Source organism: Limulus polyphemus, unplaced genomic scaffold, assembly GCF_000517525.1.
Source record: "Limulus polyphemus unplaced genomic scaffold, Limulus_polyphemus-2.1.2 Scaffold3039, whole genome shotgun sequence".
Classification (NCBI taxonomy): Eukaryota; Metazoa; Arthropoda; class Merostomata; order Xiphosura; family Limulidae; genus Limulus; species Limulus polyphemus.
In genome coordinates this window covers 43,669-58,929 of record NW_013668649.1, presented here as the reverse complement: position 1 = coordinate 58,929, position 15,261 = coordinate 43,669, and the positions used below count along the sequence as shown (strand labels likewise).

At 35.0% G+C, this 15,261-nt stretch overlaps 1 protein-coding gene across 1 annotated transcript in view; it reads left to right on the top strand.

Annotated features, from left to right (window-relative positions):
• The window catches only part of LOC106468520 (mitogen-activated protein kinase kinase kinase 4-like), a gene marked incomplete at its 3' end in the record, with an annotated part of 137,027 nt that overhangs the window by 78,684 nt on the left and 43,082 nt on the right, over positions 1-15,261 (top strand). Inside the window, exons 10-12 of the mRNA XM_013928953.1 lie at positions 2,622-2,705; positions 4,893-4,935; positions 14,293-14,498. Of these exons, the coding sequence (XP_013784407.1) occupies positions 2,622-2,705; positions 4,893-4,935; positions 14,293-14,498 (333 nt within the window). The remainder of the gene's footprint in view (positions 1-2,621; positions 2,706-4,892; positions 4,936-14,292; positions 14,499-15,261) is intronic.

Sequence of the window (15,261 nt, the reverse complement as noted above, 5' to 3'; positions counted from 1 at the left end):
TGGCCATTGGAGGCATAATGGCACTAGTTTCAAAGTCCCCCATTGCCTAATTTGGATCTTAAGGTTGTTTCACATGCATTGTCTCATCATTCCTTTGAGCCTTTAGCCTCCTGTTCATTGTATCACCTTTCACTTAAGATATAATTTTCTTGTTTTTGGCATGTGGATGTCATTGGTTGGAATTATTTGCATAGGACTCTTTATCATTCCACCTATGTTCTGGTTTACCCAGATAGGTCCTTTCTTCCAAAGACTGGCAGCCAGAGAAGGAGAGAAATCCTTCTGACCAATTCATTTGCCAGCCATTTCTCACCTTTACGACCTTTCAGACCCCAAGCGTTTGTTATGTCATGTCAGGGCCCTTAGGTGTTATGTGGCTTGTACTAACTTATTTAGGGGTAGTAGGAATGGACTATTTATTCATTGGGATCCTTTGGTTTCTCATGATTTATCTTCCATTACCTTAATGAGGTGGCTTCACAAATTGATTCACATTACATACTCTGGACTATCTTTACAGGAGAGGAATCTGCTATGAGTCCCATCTTACAAGATTCATCATATTTCTATGTCATTAGCTGCCTGTTTGAATTGCCTTCTGGAAGACATTGTGCAGGTTGGTATGTGGACTTCTCCCAATACTTTCCTCTCTCATTATTTACATGATCTGGCAGTTTCTTCTTCTGAGGGTTTTCGACTACTCCCTGTGGCTGTTTTGACCATATCTGTTGGATTTTAACAAGGAAAGTAATTTTCTCCATCATATGATCTCTTTTTCTTTACAGGGTCCCTTTACTTTTTCACTGGATCCCACTCTGTGGTGAGTGTTGTCCAGTCAGGTGTTCTTTTATCATTCTAATTCTGTTCTAGCAACCAATTTCAGTATACTTACTACAGGTTGCAACAGGTTCTGTAGAAATTATGTGTTCCATAAGACCATCTATCATGGACCGCCACTCATGGACTATCATGAGTAAAGCTAAAGGGTATCCTCTCCATCCATGCAAATAATTGGATTGAATAAATCGGGGTCTGTTTGCTTTTAGAAAATTTAGGGAACTTGTTTCACCTATTGCACTGTTTCCAGAGCACTGTTCCTCAGGACTTCCCAATGTGTATTACCCCACAGGTTCTACTAGTGGAGCTAGGGAGTCCTTACCACACCCAGTTTTCAGTCAATGGGGTGAAGGACAGAGGCTTTTCCTCTAGAGTGTTAGAGTGTGTTCCTCCACTCTTGGACAAGAGGGCAAATTTGGGGGCCTTCCAACCCGGGTCCCTGGAAATCTTTCACAGATGTTGGTAGGAGCAGCACCAGCCTCTGTGGGAGCCTACTCATAATACCAGTTCAGATTTGATCCTATGCTATCTGGTTGGGGTGTGCATGGCCCTTCTTTTTGATCAATTTCTGTTTGTGCATTGTTCATGGAAGGAGGTCCACTATCTCCTCATAAATCCAAATGTGAAGTGGTCCCATTTTAGGTCCTTGTTTAAATACAGTGTTCCATGTCCTCTCCATAATTCCGGGGGCAAGTGGAATGCTCCTTGCCCACTTGGTTGGGGAGTGAAGATGAATGTTCATAATTCCAGACAAGATGAGTTCTGTTCCTTTGTTTGAGTATGGCATACATGATCCTGTCATTCCAAGCCTTGGATGGTTCAATCTTCAGGTGAAAGAGAAGTTTGTCCACTTCTGTGTTGCTTCCTTTCTCTTTGTAATTCTGGTGGTTTGGAACACATCACTCTATGGCTACAGACTGGCATCCAATCAAAAGTATATCTATATATATATATATATATATATATATATATATACATATAACATTGTGGTCCAATTGTCGTAGCCACCAACATGGGATATAGGGACCGAGACCCCTTAATTCCAACTCCATGTTGTGGAACCTTGGCTGTCTGGTTGTGGCTGGCCTATAATAATTACTCATGTTCTGTTCCACCCTTGATACTTATATTAAGATATTAAGTGAAGAACATACCTGTTCTGAATGTAGTGTGGTTTCCCCACTCTGGTACCACTTATCTTGGTACACCCCTGTTCTATGCAGATGCTTTCTGTATCCATAATGCCTACACTGACCCCTCCACCTTCTAGCTATACTGTCAGCAGATGGTAAGTATGTTTTGGAAGTTAACATTTTTCTAAACTGAAAATGTATTTCCAGTAATACTTACCTCCACTTACACTCTCCCACCCTTCCTCCCCAATAAGAGCCGGTGTTAGAGATTGGGATGGCTTAAGTCTCAAAAAAGTGATTACATTATCTGAATGAGGTGCTTATATACAGTACCTAGATAAAGGGTGCATTAATTTTGGTGGAGAGTTTTGCAAATTAGATATTGCCAAGGGCATTCAAGTATGTATAAAAGACTGGAGTAGGTGAGATCAATGCTTAGATAGGCAAAGAAGTAGAAACCCAGGAGATCGAGAAATAGCTATAGTGTCAATGGCGGTAAGTATTATTGGAAATATATTTTCAATTTAGAAAAATGTTAACTTAGAAATAAATAATTCATTCAAAAGCTCTATCTCTAGACTTTATTTAAAGTATACAGTGGATTTCTTCTCCTCACAGTGGATTTCATAAATGTTTAAACGTGTGTTTCAGGACCTTGAAGTTGCTGCAGAATTTAAAGCTTTAGTTTCTTCTGAAGAATTGCTAAGGAGATTACAAGAAACGGGACACATGCGTGTAAGCAGGCATCTTCTAATATACAGTAACCTTGCAATTCTAACTTTCTGATGTGCTTTACATGAAGAATTAAGATATATAGCCAGAAGGTTTATTATAAACAGTATTTTCTCTTCTTCGTTAATATAACTAACTTACTAAAGACAATAAAACTTATTTTATGATGAGGTGAAAACTGCAGTTTGAAATATTATCACTCAAGGTTTGTTGAAGTCATTAGATACTACCTATTAAAATCCAGTTGTCTTTTTGGCATGGATCTTGAGCTATTGTGGTTCTTAATACTAAACTATGCTGAAGTTCATAAAACCAAATGCTTGCTCATACTATAAAGGTGAAAAGATTGAAACTCTTTTCACAAGGAATTCATGTAGGTGGATAGTTGAATGAAAATTACATTTAGTTTTCCATCTCTAGGCATATTTACATGATAGTTTATTAATGTTGCACCTCAGTTTTTCTTTTTTGTTAGCTTAACTGATGAGGGCTGATCATGCATGAAATTGGATTACATTATAACATGGTGTTGTTGGCAAACCTTACTTGAAACTAAGTGCAGAACAATTTGTAAAGCTGAGTAACTGCCAGAATTAAAAACAAAATCCATCACTGGTGTCCTTTCAAAAAATATGATGTGTTTTATTAATGATAAAGGACAAACATTTTACCACAGCTTTGATTTACTTTATATCTTTACAATAAGTCTAACTCTCCATTTACTGTTTGGTATATAAGTATGTGATAGTTCTTGCTTGAATTTTATAAAATATTTTACATTGTGCTATGGATAAAGTTTACTGTATGTAAAGTTTATGAACAGATAGTTTTTTTGGATAAAAACACTACATGTATAGAAACTTAAAAGAATCACATGGTATAATATTACAGAGTGCAGTGACAGGCATTGCTTTTATCTTGATGAGTTTATTTTTCTTTCTTTAAGTTCAGATACTGCATTTTTTCAGAGCCTTCTATACTATCTTCATTTGCAGTATTATTGGTTAACTAATTAAAACTTTGCTATTAAATGCTATAATTTACATAAAGTTGCATGTGCTTCAATATCATAAAAATATGCTTTCTTTCAGTATGAAGTTTATTTTTAAAGAAATTAAACAAATGATACATTTACTTTACTTTTTCCTAAGTCTTTTTAATTGGTTTTCATCTATATATATTCACTTTCATAATTCTATTTAAAAATGTTATTTATTTTTTTACACAAAAATTAATCAAGTTAGTCAGGTATAGTTTTAATATGACCTTAATATGATGGAACAAGAGTTTTTTAATATCCTTATAAGAAAGGCTCTATAATAACTGTACTATATCAATATTTTACTCACCCATTACATAGATCTTTGTGATTATATTACTTCTCAAATCTTATTTAGGTTATTTAATAAGGAGATTTATCAGCTAATGAAACACAGGTACTTGGCCAAAGAATTCTGTGGGTTACTGAAGGGGAAATGTGTATTCATTACATACATTGTTGTAAGCTGCATTTTTGTAATTTAGACATTTGTATTATTTTTGGCTAGAGGTAATTGTTTAATGTCATGTGATGATCATTTTTCTTAAAGATGAAAAGTTCCTTGAAAGTTTAGGAAACTGTTTGAATGATATAAAATGTGAGACTGGAAGATATTGATGATTGATTAGTGAATCTGTTTCATTAGCTGATTGATTATTGAATTAGCAAGTTTGTTTAATTATTGGTTACTGTTTTACTTCATTTTCATGAATACTGGACTTGTGTTTCTATGACAGAATAGAGCTATGCGAACTACTATAGATATGAGAAATTAGGAAGTAAGTGATTGTGTAGTGATACTTGTGAAGTTAATATATATAATGAAATATTAATACTAAAATGGGATAAAACATTGATATTTTTAATTGTTAGTGAAACAGTATATTACAAGCATTCACCATTAGTCTTAATGAATAGCCTCCCAGTGGCACAGCGGTATGTCTGCGGACTTACAATGCTAGAATACGGGTTTTAATACCCATGGTGGGCAGAGCACAGATAGCCCATTGTGTAGCTTTGTGCTTAATTACAAACAAACAAACTTAATTAATAATTAGACGAGTTAATCAAAAACTTAAAAAATATACATGTAGTTTGAAGCTTTTAAATACTTTTAATTGTAATATGATACATTTTATTTTTTCCATTAGGTAATAGCTCCACATAGTTCTAGCCATGTGATGTTTGTACCTGGTAAGTGAAATGATTTGCACCAGTATATCCTAAAGTACAAACACTGATGTTGACTGTTAATAAGATGTTAGATTAAAGGAAAAGACTTTCAGTTATTAGTTACTTGTTTATATGTAGTATACAAATATACACAGTTCTGTACTGAAATTTATTTCCCGGCACTTATTAATCTTCAATTGCACACACTTTAAAACTTGAAACTTTTCTACTCCAGATTACAAATACCACAATAATAATACAAGAAAATGGTAGTATATATCAAGGATTATGGAAAGGAAGATAAGTAAAACAATAGTCAGAAAAAGAAGGACAGGGCTTGAGTCCCATAGCTATTGTTACTCCAAAATAAGCTAAAATATCTTCATGGGTAACATCTGTTCATTTCACACTTTTCTTCTTTGGGGGCTCACCTTCCTGCTGTGGCTGTTTAGATCATGCATATTGATTTGTTTCAGTGACAATAAGATTTAAAGTTTCAAATGTAAACAGAAGTTTAAACAAATCAACAACTGTATTAGTAGAGGTTACCCGTTGGGACACAGGTTCACCTCTATTGAATGGAAGTACGTGGGTAGGTTCTTATTCGGTGATCTGCACCCAGGTCCAAGTGTCACTGCAGGTGAGAGGCCTCAGTTGTAGATACTGTAGCTCTATCCCTCTTTGTCCTGCCTCTTCTTTGTGGTGGTGGTGTAGGTTGCCTTGATGTACCTGGCCTGATGAAGATCTTTCACCAGCTATTTCCTGATCTGTCAATGAGACAGAATCAAGAAGAGCTGGCTCTAGATTTGGTTGCCATCTGGTTCTATAGAGAGATTCTGTCAGAGGCATTGACTCATTAGCAGAAACTTCATCAACATCAGACTCCTCTGACAGAATGCCTTCTTCACTGAGTTTTTTTTGTTTCCCTCAGCTCTCTTGCTTTACTTTTCAATGTGTCAGATTCTTTACTAGAAGAAAAAGAACATTAAATATATATTACGTGTATCCTCTGTTGTGTATATTTGTTTTACGTGTATATATATATATGTAATCTGTGAGTGTGATGTGTATCATAGCTTTCACAAGGAATACAATGATGTGCTAAAATACAGAAACTACTACTCTGGATTTTGATCAACAATTATATACTACACTTATTGAACAGATATTCTCTATATGTACTAAAAATTATGATTACTTACTATGAAGTAACTACCCAAGAACAGGGAAGATGAACCTGAATCAAGCTGTTTACTGGAAAAGAAAAAAAGAAAACACATGTTACAATATATTCTGGGATGTGTATCATACATTTCAGAAAGAGTAAATGATGTGCTAAAATACAGAAACAACTACACTGGATTTTATCAACAAATATATATTGACATTATTCTGTATATGTACAAAAAATTATGATTACTTACTTTGATGTAACTACCAAAGGTGTTTTACAAACTCCGATTACCAGGTGAAAGAAGGCAAAATGCTTGTAAGAGAAGACTTTCAAAACCAAGAGCGAAACTAAAACTGTGTAGTAGATGGTAGTGGAATCTCAGTTTCTGTTGGTTGGCACATAAGTGTGGTGAAAGTGAGAGAGGGTAGTAGATTTTATAAGAATGTGCCCAAATAATACCTTTATACATTTATGCTCCGAAATTCCACATACATCAAGTAGTACTCAAATGTGATGTAATTGGATCAGCCCAACTCTTAACCATATAATAAATGTTTTCACACAGTCTAATTGCAATTTTATTACCCTGGGAAATTCCTGTTGTAAGTGTTGTAGGAAACATAAACCGCTATATCCCATATTGTGTTCTCGGAGCAAGGGGCATGCCACTTCACTGATTAGCACGTGTGTTGTTACATAAACAGTTTTATAACAAGAGCAGTGATTTATTGCTTTAGTTTCAGTAGGTTTCTACTTTAGTCATTGACAGTAAAATATACACAGAAAATATATGTGATATGTTTAGCATCAAATGATTCCAACGTCTCTCATTTAAATCATCATGCGTCACTTCACAACCAATACGAGCGTGACATACGTGATGCATGTGACTCCCTCTATATGCCTCTACCAAACTATCACTTTTCGTGTGGCAGAACTTGTGCTCTTATGTGCTGCTTTTTGTTTATTTAATGTTTCCTTTTCGTTTTTAGTATATTCACAAAGTGGTCTTCATTTATTTTCACTTCTAGTTTCTATTAAGACTTGTTTCTTAACTTCACCTTAATCTCAGTTTATTACAGCTGCATTGTTATTTATACTTTCGATTATTGATTGGCTCTTCCTCTTTATGAAATCTGAAGTTCATGTTACCACTTTGGAGGTCACATCTGTGGCTAGTGCTATGTTTTAGGCCTCAGGTGTGAGCGACCCAGCGGAGGATTTGTCTGTGTTTATTTGCCAGGAGATTGAACATTACATGAGTCAATTTCTGTCTCCAGACCTCACCCTACTGAGTCTGTTCAGGTGGGCAAAGACTTGGATTGCCTATTTCCACCCCCTGATTTTGCCATGCCTTCTCATGCCCTGCCTGAGTTGTCAGTTAGGCCTAATACAGTCTTTCTGGATTTTGTTTCTCAGGTATGTGACATTTTATCCCTTTCCCCTATTTCCTATGAACCTCGTCCAATCTTACTACATGACCAATCTTTCAATCCCTATTTGTTTCTCTCCTATCCCAAGATATTCAGGTGCATGTTGACCAATTTGCCTCACAATTAAGTGATCAGGTTAGCATGCCTCACCCCCCACGGGCTTCAGATCAGTTTGCTTTTGCACTATATAACCATATCTTCATAAAGAAATATGTGTGTATATTCCATGATTCCAGATTTAATAAACAGAATAAAACACTTTTCCATATGTGGTGTAACCCCAATTATTAATTTATTTTTATATATGTTTCTTTAATATTTTCATCAATTCATATAGGTTTCTCTAATCCACATGTTTTAGGTTCTGCAATGATCTTAGCATCATTCATATTGATAATACGATCTTTTTTTTCCTTTTTACCTTGTGAATGTGGCAAAATGTACATTGAATAAACAAAACAATCACTGGAAGCAATAATAAAAGAATGCAAAATACATAAAAATGGAGGCATTGTGAAATTGATTATAGCCTATTACAGAATTATTATTTACCACAGTTTTGCCAGTAAAACCATCATCAGGTACCAATACCTAATGATGCCTTGACTGGTAAAACTAGTTGTTAATAAATGAAGTTTTGTGAAATGTACAATTGTCTTTTTTTTTTCCCCTCAATTCTGTAATTATGGCATTTCACCAACTATAGATGGTTTCAACTATCAATTATATAGCCTATTAAATAAAAATTTCATTATGTAATAAACTGTATCAGATTTAGCTATGCCTTCCTTTTCCAAGATTTTGTAACTATTACAATAAAGGCTAGGTAGAGAGCAAGATCTTAGATACTATGACAAGAAAGACTATATAGAGAGAGCAAGATCTTAGATACTATGACAAGAAAGACTATGTAAAGAGTAAGATTTCAGTTAGTACATATAGCATTATAATATTGTTATTACTTAGGCAAAACATAATTTTTATAGCCTTTGATCTTATTTGGTTACAGAGCTATAAAATAGAAAATCAGACCCCTTTTGTTACTTCTACCTGTCACATCCTGTCCTTCACAAATTATTAATAGTTCTTTCTGATGAGTATTATTCATGTTGACAAATGGATACTAAAGTAGCAATGACACTATGAATGCTATGACAGTATCTTTTATTCTAAATGTTTTGACTACATGTCTTCATCAGGAGATTATGACACTGTGGTGCCTTACAAGAGTATTACTACAAATTTTTCTGGATTAAGTTCCTGGTTGCTTTGCCTTGCCACACCCTGATTGGTCCACTATTGCCATCTGTCGACCACCCTCTGACCAATCAGCATTCTGCTTTTGTTACACCAGGTTTGCAGCTGCTTTCACCCACTTGTAGACTCCCGCTGTGGTGATTAAGCTCTTTACTAACAAGATGTAAGCAGCCTCCATTGCTTTCCTCTGTTGTTTTTCCATCTCCTTGTTAATGATTTTAGTTTCCTTTCATTTAGGCAGGTGCCCTGCTTCCTCTGCATTTGCTGTTGCATTGGTTTTGTTGTAACATTGAGAATAAAAGATCCTGTCATAGCATTCATAGTCTCATTGCTATCTTAGTATCCTGTTCTCTCAGATGTTTAATAGTATATTATTTATGACAAATAGAAAGTCAGAATTTTAATTTGTCAAATGATGTATTATATTATGTTGATTTCTGTACAGAAAAATTTCTGTTTTGCTTCTAGTTCAATAAATATTTCCATGGGAAACACGAGCTTAGCTGAATTTGTAACAGCTCTTATCACATAGTTAGAAAGCCAAAAAATTATGATAAAAGACTTGTAATGCTTACCGAAAGCTTGCAAAATTTCGTGAAAATACGCAAACATATTAAAGGTCATTGTATGGAAACTCTAAAAAGAGCAAATTGGTGTCAATATTTAGGTTAAATCAGCTGAGACCATAGCAAGATTTCAGTTAGTATGATAACAAAGACTATGTGGAGAGAAATATTTTGGTTAATGGGACAACAAAGGCTATTTTGAAAGAGCAAGATTTCAGTTAAGTCTCTTACTATGGGTAGGTCAAAGTGTGCATGCCATCACGTTCTATAGTTACATTCAAAATTCAATTAAACTACTTTATTATCATTCGAGATGAATAAACATGGCATCAACACATAGTTGAGGAATTAATTTTTAGTTCTTAGTTTTATAAGAAAATATTCAAATAAATCCTCATTCTGAAATGGTACAACCTTCTTTCACCCAAAGGTATCTCGACCTTGGTTTGCCTTCTAACCATTACTAAAATTTTATGTCTATTAATACATCAGTCTTTCATACCCTTTATTTTTGCACCATCTCAGAACGTGCTAATCATGTTACTACTCTTCAATCATATTGCGCCATTTATACTAGCACAAGTATCTCCGTCTATTTATCACAATCGTTACTTTCACAGTTGGCATTCTAGAGTATAGACGTGTTTAATTTGTTCTGCATGTGCCTACAAAATTTTGATTGTGCTTGATCACAAATTTATATCAGTTTCAATTTCAAGTTTTCGTTTCTTGTGTTTGATTTCCATTCTTTCTACTGTTTGTTTTATAATTATTTCTGTTTTACAACTTTTAATTTTTTTGTATGAATTCAAGATTTAATATAGCAGATAATGAATTCTTGCAATAATAGACAACAGTTCTGACACGTGTTGTCATATCTCAGGGTTGATGATGTCTGCTTGGGAAGCATATTTCGTGGGGAGTTCGTGTCTTATGCTCAACTGATTATTTCTTCCTTTCATGTTACAATTTTCTTTTTTTTAAGTAGGAATCAACTGCTGTGTGGAAATTTCTTTTTAAGGCACTTTCCACCTGTTACCATGCCTTCATGTAATCTGCTGGTTTAGATATTGTTCTTTTTCCCTGGAGATCTGGGGTAAATTTTTCAATGTGTAATCCTCTTTCTTTCTGTAGGTATACCCATGCTAGTGTGGATAGGCCTAATTTCCAAACTCGATAATTTAGGACTTTCATGTATTTTCTGCTCAGTATTTGGTCAGTTAGATTTTTATACTCCTTTTACCATCTAGGTTAAGTTACTCTAGTTTATATTTGCACATATAGTTTGATTGTAACATTGTTTTTGTTTAATTTTCGTTATATAAATGCTGGTTTTGCATGATCTTTACTGTTTAGGTAATTCTAACTTTGGCTACATTTGTGGGCGTGTTGGTTTATTATATATACTTCTTTTTACCATTTATATTATTTAGTTTGTAAGTACCCTTTTCTTTGCTATTAGTCACATCCAATTGGGGTGAGATTTGAGTCAAAATTTGTTACTATTATGTGGGTGCCTTTTTATTCTCAAATTCTTCAGGGTTGGTTTTACTTCCGTGTCCTTTGTCTTATAGATTTTTTGGGCAGACTTGTATGTTTGATATTCTTTTGGGGATCGTACCTTGTCCAGTCATCTTCTAGACCTCCTACACAAAGAAGCTATAAATCAGGAGGTGCCCACTCAACCAGAATTATACTACCATATTTTTTTGTCTCCAAAAACAGTGGAGGTTGGAGACCCATCATAGACCTGTCCCAGCTGTATACCTATCTGAAGACATCTAACTTCACCATGGAGTCCTTCATCACTTCAGTAGGTTTTTTTCCCCGGGACTTTGGATGACCACATTCGATGTGATGGACACCTATCTTCATATCCAAATTGCCTCAGTGTCATGATGTTTTTTTTTTGTTCATCCACGAGGGTTCTGTCTTCCAGTTCTGGGTGCTGCCATTTGGTCTTTTTTTAAGCTCTGTATGTGTTTTGTGGAGTGGTAAGCTCTTTTGCACATCATCTTCACTCACTGGGTCTTCAGACTCACCATTACATGGAATCTGGGTACTGCTTGCCTCTTCTCATGCCCAGTCAGTCACCCATACCTGCTTACTTCTTCAAGTAGCTGCTTGGGTGGGGTTTCTCATCAAGTTGGAGAAGTCTTTTTAATACCCCTACACAGTATCTTATTCATTTCAAGGTTCCCATCTCAGTTGGGCCCAGCCTTCTCCACTTCAGCTCAGGGATATGGAGCAAGCACTCATGAAGGCACTACCTTTTCCTTCATCTTCCTCCTGTGGCAATTTTACACACATCTGTTCACCTTTGACTGGAGTAAGTCAACATATTATTATTGTTTATCTTATTTTGTTTATATACCTCATATTTCAGGATCCCATCTGGTGGTGGGTGTTACCTGGTCAGGTATGTTGAAAATTATATTTTTATACATATATATATATATATATATATATATATACATCTTTATTATCACTGTATAATATATGTAAAGGACAATCACACATGGACTTCCTGAGCAAAGCAGATGGGGATGACTTGTGATTCTTACAATCAGGGTTTTTCTGCTTTCCAAAATAGGGAATCTCAGACACCCATTGCACTGTCTGCAGTGTGTTGTTCTTCCAGACTCCCCAAAGTGTACCCCCCCCCCTCCTTTTCTGACTGCACTTATTGATCACAAAATAAATTTTTTATGCAAGGCGCTTCCACTGGATGTTTTTTGCCTGGATGCATTGCACTTCACATACTCAATAGTGTTACAAGGTGCTTCCACTGGATGTTTTTTGCCTGGATGGATTGCACTTGACATACTCAATAGTGTTACAAGGTGCTTCTCCTGGATGTTTTTTGCCTGGTCAGACCGATCTTGGTGTATTCATATACAATTTATGGTCCTTTAGCCCTAACCATGTATACTTATATCTAAATATCAGGTACCTTACTATGACTAACCATCACTATGTCTCATGCTAACGCTTGCTACATATGTGGACAATTTATGCACTGTCTGTTGACAACAGGCTGATTTTGTATTACCTGAAATGGTGTTTTGCCTGTTACATTCTTCCCCTATATGTATTACTGTGTTTGTTACTAGGTGAAGAGCATAACTGTTCCAGAAGTAGTGCCATACCCCACATGTGTGCCTTCTTCTCTTATTATGGCACACCTTTTCTTTCAAGGTGGTTGCTCTCCGCTTGATTGAATACTGTCATGCCTTCACAGACCCCTCCACCTTTGCAGTGTGGGATTCTAGCTTTGGGTGAGAGGAGGTAGTACTGTTTCAGAAGTTAACATGTTCTTGCACAAAAATGTATTTCCAATAGGTACGTTCCTCAATTCACCCACTTCCCATCCTTTCTCCCCACTGATATGCCAGTGTTTCTAACTTGTGCCAGCCAATTCTCAAAAATGAGGATTGTGCTAGAATAGTAGAGGGAGGGTAGTCACATGATCAGCACATGTTCTAAAAAACTGGAGCACTGTTAGCAATAATATTTTAGCAATGCTTATAGGGCAAACCAAGGTCGAGAAAGCTTTGAGTGAGATAAACAACTGTAGTTTCCTGTTATGATTTGCAGTCATTCTGAAAAGGAAATATGGTAAATTAGATTAATTTTTTATGGTGGTTAGGGGGTCATTCAAATTGACTTAATGCATTTAGAGCTAGGATAGATAAAACAACAACAAAAATATAAAGTTCTACTGAAAACAATTTGGAATTTACTTAGGAGGCTTTAGAGATTACACAAATGAAATTTGCCAATATTTAGGTGAAGGAAGGTATTTTCAATCTTAACATGAATATCACCTTGAACTCAGAGCAGTTATCACTTTAACTCTATATATTCATGGAGAAATTTTTATTTTAAATTCTTCATTAAAAATACTGAATTTTTGTTTACAAAAGACTTACAATGTTTACTGGAACATTTGCAAAATTTTGTGAAGATACATAAAACATATTAGAAGTTATATATAGTATGAAAACTCTAAAGGCCAATTTGAGGTCACAAACTCAGTTGAATTGGCCAAGCCCATAGTAAGAGGGTAAATTTGAGCTGATATGTACTGCAAAGTATCTGTAGTATATATAGCATGTATGTACTGTTATGCTAACCATAATATTAATAGCCTACACGAACAATTTTCAACAAAGTCTAGTGAGGCAATAATTTTATGCAGGAAAACTTCCTTAGTTTTATGTTTAAGCTACAAGTGAATGTTTACGTTTCTTATAATGTCATATTAAATATGATTTGTACTACCTTTCTTTTTGTGGATGTTTCATAGTATTTCTTAGTAACTAGTTCATGCTATATGGCATCTGTTTACGTTCCAGCTGCAGTGAATGGGGTAATTATAAATGTCAAATCACAGTAAAAAAAAATTGTTTTTAAAATATCATTTATCATTGTGCTAAACTGTGTTATTTTATGTGTTTTGTCTGCTATGCACCAAACTACTACCATTTAAAGTTCATGCTCAGTTTGAAATTATTTGAAAATCATGAATAGGCTCTTACATATACAAATATGGATATAAAGCTGTGCTATCGAAATGGAGCTGTTAGTGATCTTTTTAAGTTTAAAAGTTTGTTGTCAACATAAAATGTCAGTGGAATAACCAGTATGAAATATTAGGTCTGCTTCGGCCCACTAGTGCTTGCATTACTGAAATATATTGTAGAGATAAGATTCTGTTTGTATTATAATAATAATATTTATTTTGCTATTATGGCAGATTATGTAGCTTACATTTTGGCTAGGGACTTGATAATTTCACATCATTATAGTGGAGTAATGCCAACAGAACAGTCAGATCGACTGGCATAATTGAAAACACTTAAAGACTTTATAAAATGTATATGAAGTAGCCTCATATCCAAAAAAAGGATACAAAGTTAACCAATTATATGTATTTTTTTAACAGGGTATTTAAAAGGCAATGAACACTATATATGGCAATTAGTGGACATGACTTGTGGGCATGGTGAGTGCAGTGGTCATTTTGACCAGGATGGTTACCTCCTTATGATGCAGTATGATCCTGCAGCAATTGAAGACCTCCCATGGATGGGACCAACAGTTGTTCTTGAGCCAACTGCCCAGGCAACCATAAGTCTTTCTCATGTGGAGGTAGAGCAAAAATATGTGTTTTTGGTATTTGAAAATCATATTTCTAAAATTACTGTTGGCAATTTTTTAATGAAAATTATAACATAACGTCTTGGGACAACATGGGACCTATTGGTCCATCTTAGCTGTTCCATCCTCTAAACTGAATTCAAACTATTAATAATTAAATTTAAAAAAAGACAATCTTAAAGCCAGTCTTTATCATTCATATAGTTATCAAGCTTTCTCTGAAACTCGCTGCTTTCACAACATCTGAAGGCAAGTTGTTTCAACAGCCAACCACCCTGTTAGAAAAATATAACTTTCTTAGCTGAAGATGATTCCTACCCTGCCAAAATATATATTTGTGTCCTCTAGTCCTACCATTAAGTATGAAAAAATATGTTGCATCAACACTATTAATTCTCTTAACAATCTTAAACACATCAGTCAGATCCCCTCTAACTCTTCTTTTTTCAAGATAAAACAATTTCAGAGATTTTAACCTCTCCTCATATGACAACCCCTCCATTCCAAGCACCATTCTAGTAGCCCTTTTCTGAACCCTTTCCAACAATAAAATATTCCAAATGTGACCTGACCAGTGACCCACACAAGGAAATTATAACCTCTTTAGACTTGTATTCAGTATTTCTGTAGATACAACCTAAAATCCTATTTGCTCTACTACTAGCAACAGCACACTGCTTAAATGGCTTTAGAGACTGATCGACTATTACACTAAGATCCCTTTCTTTCATAACACTATTAAGGTTATTCCCAT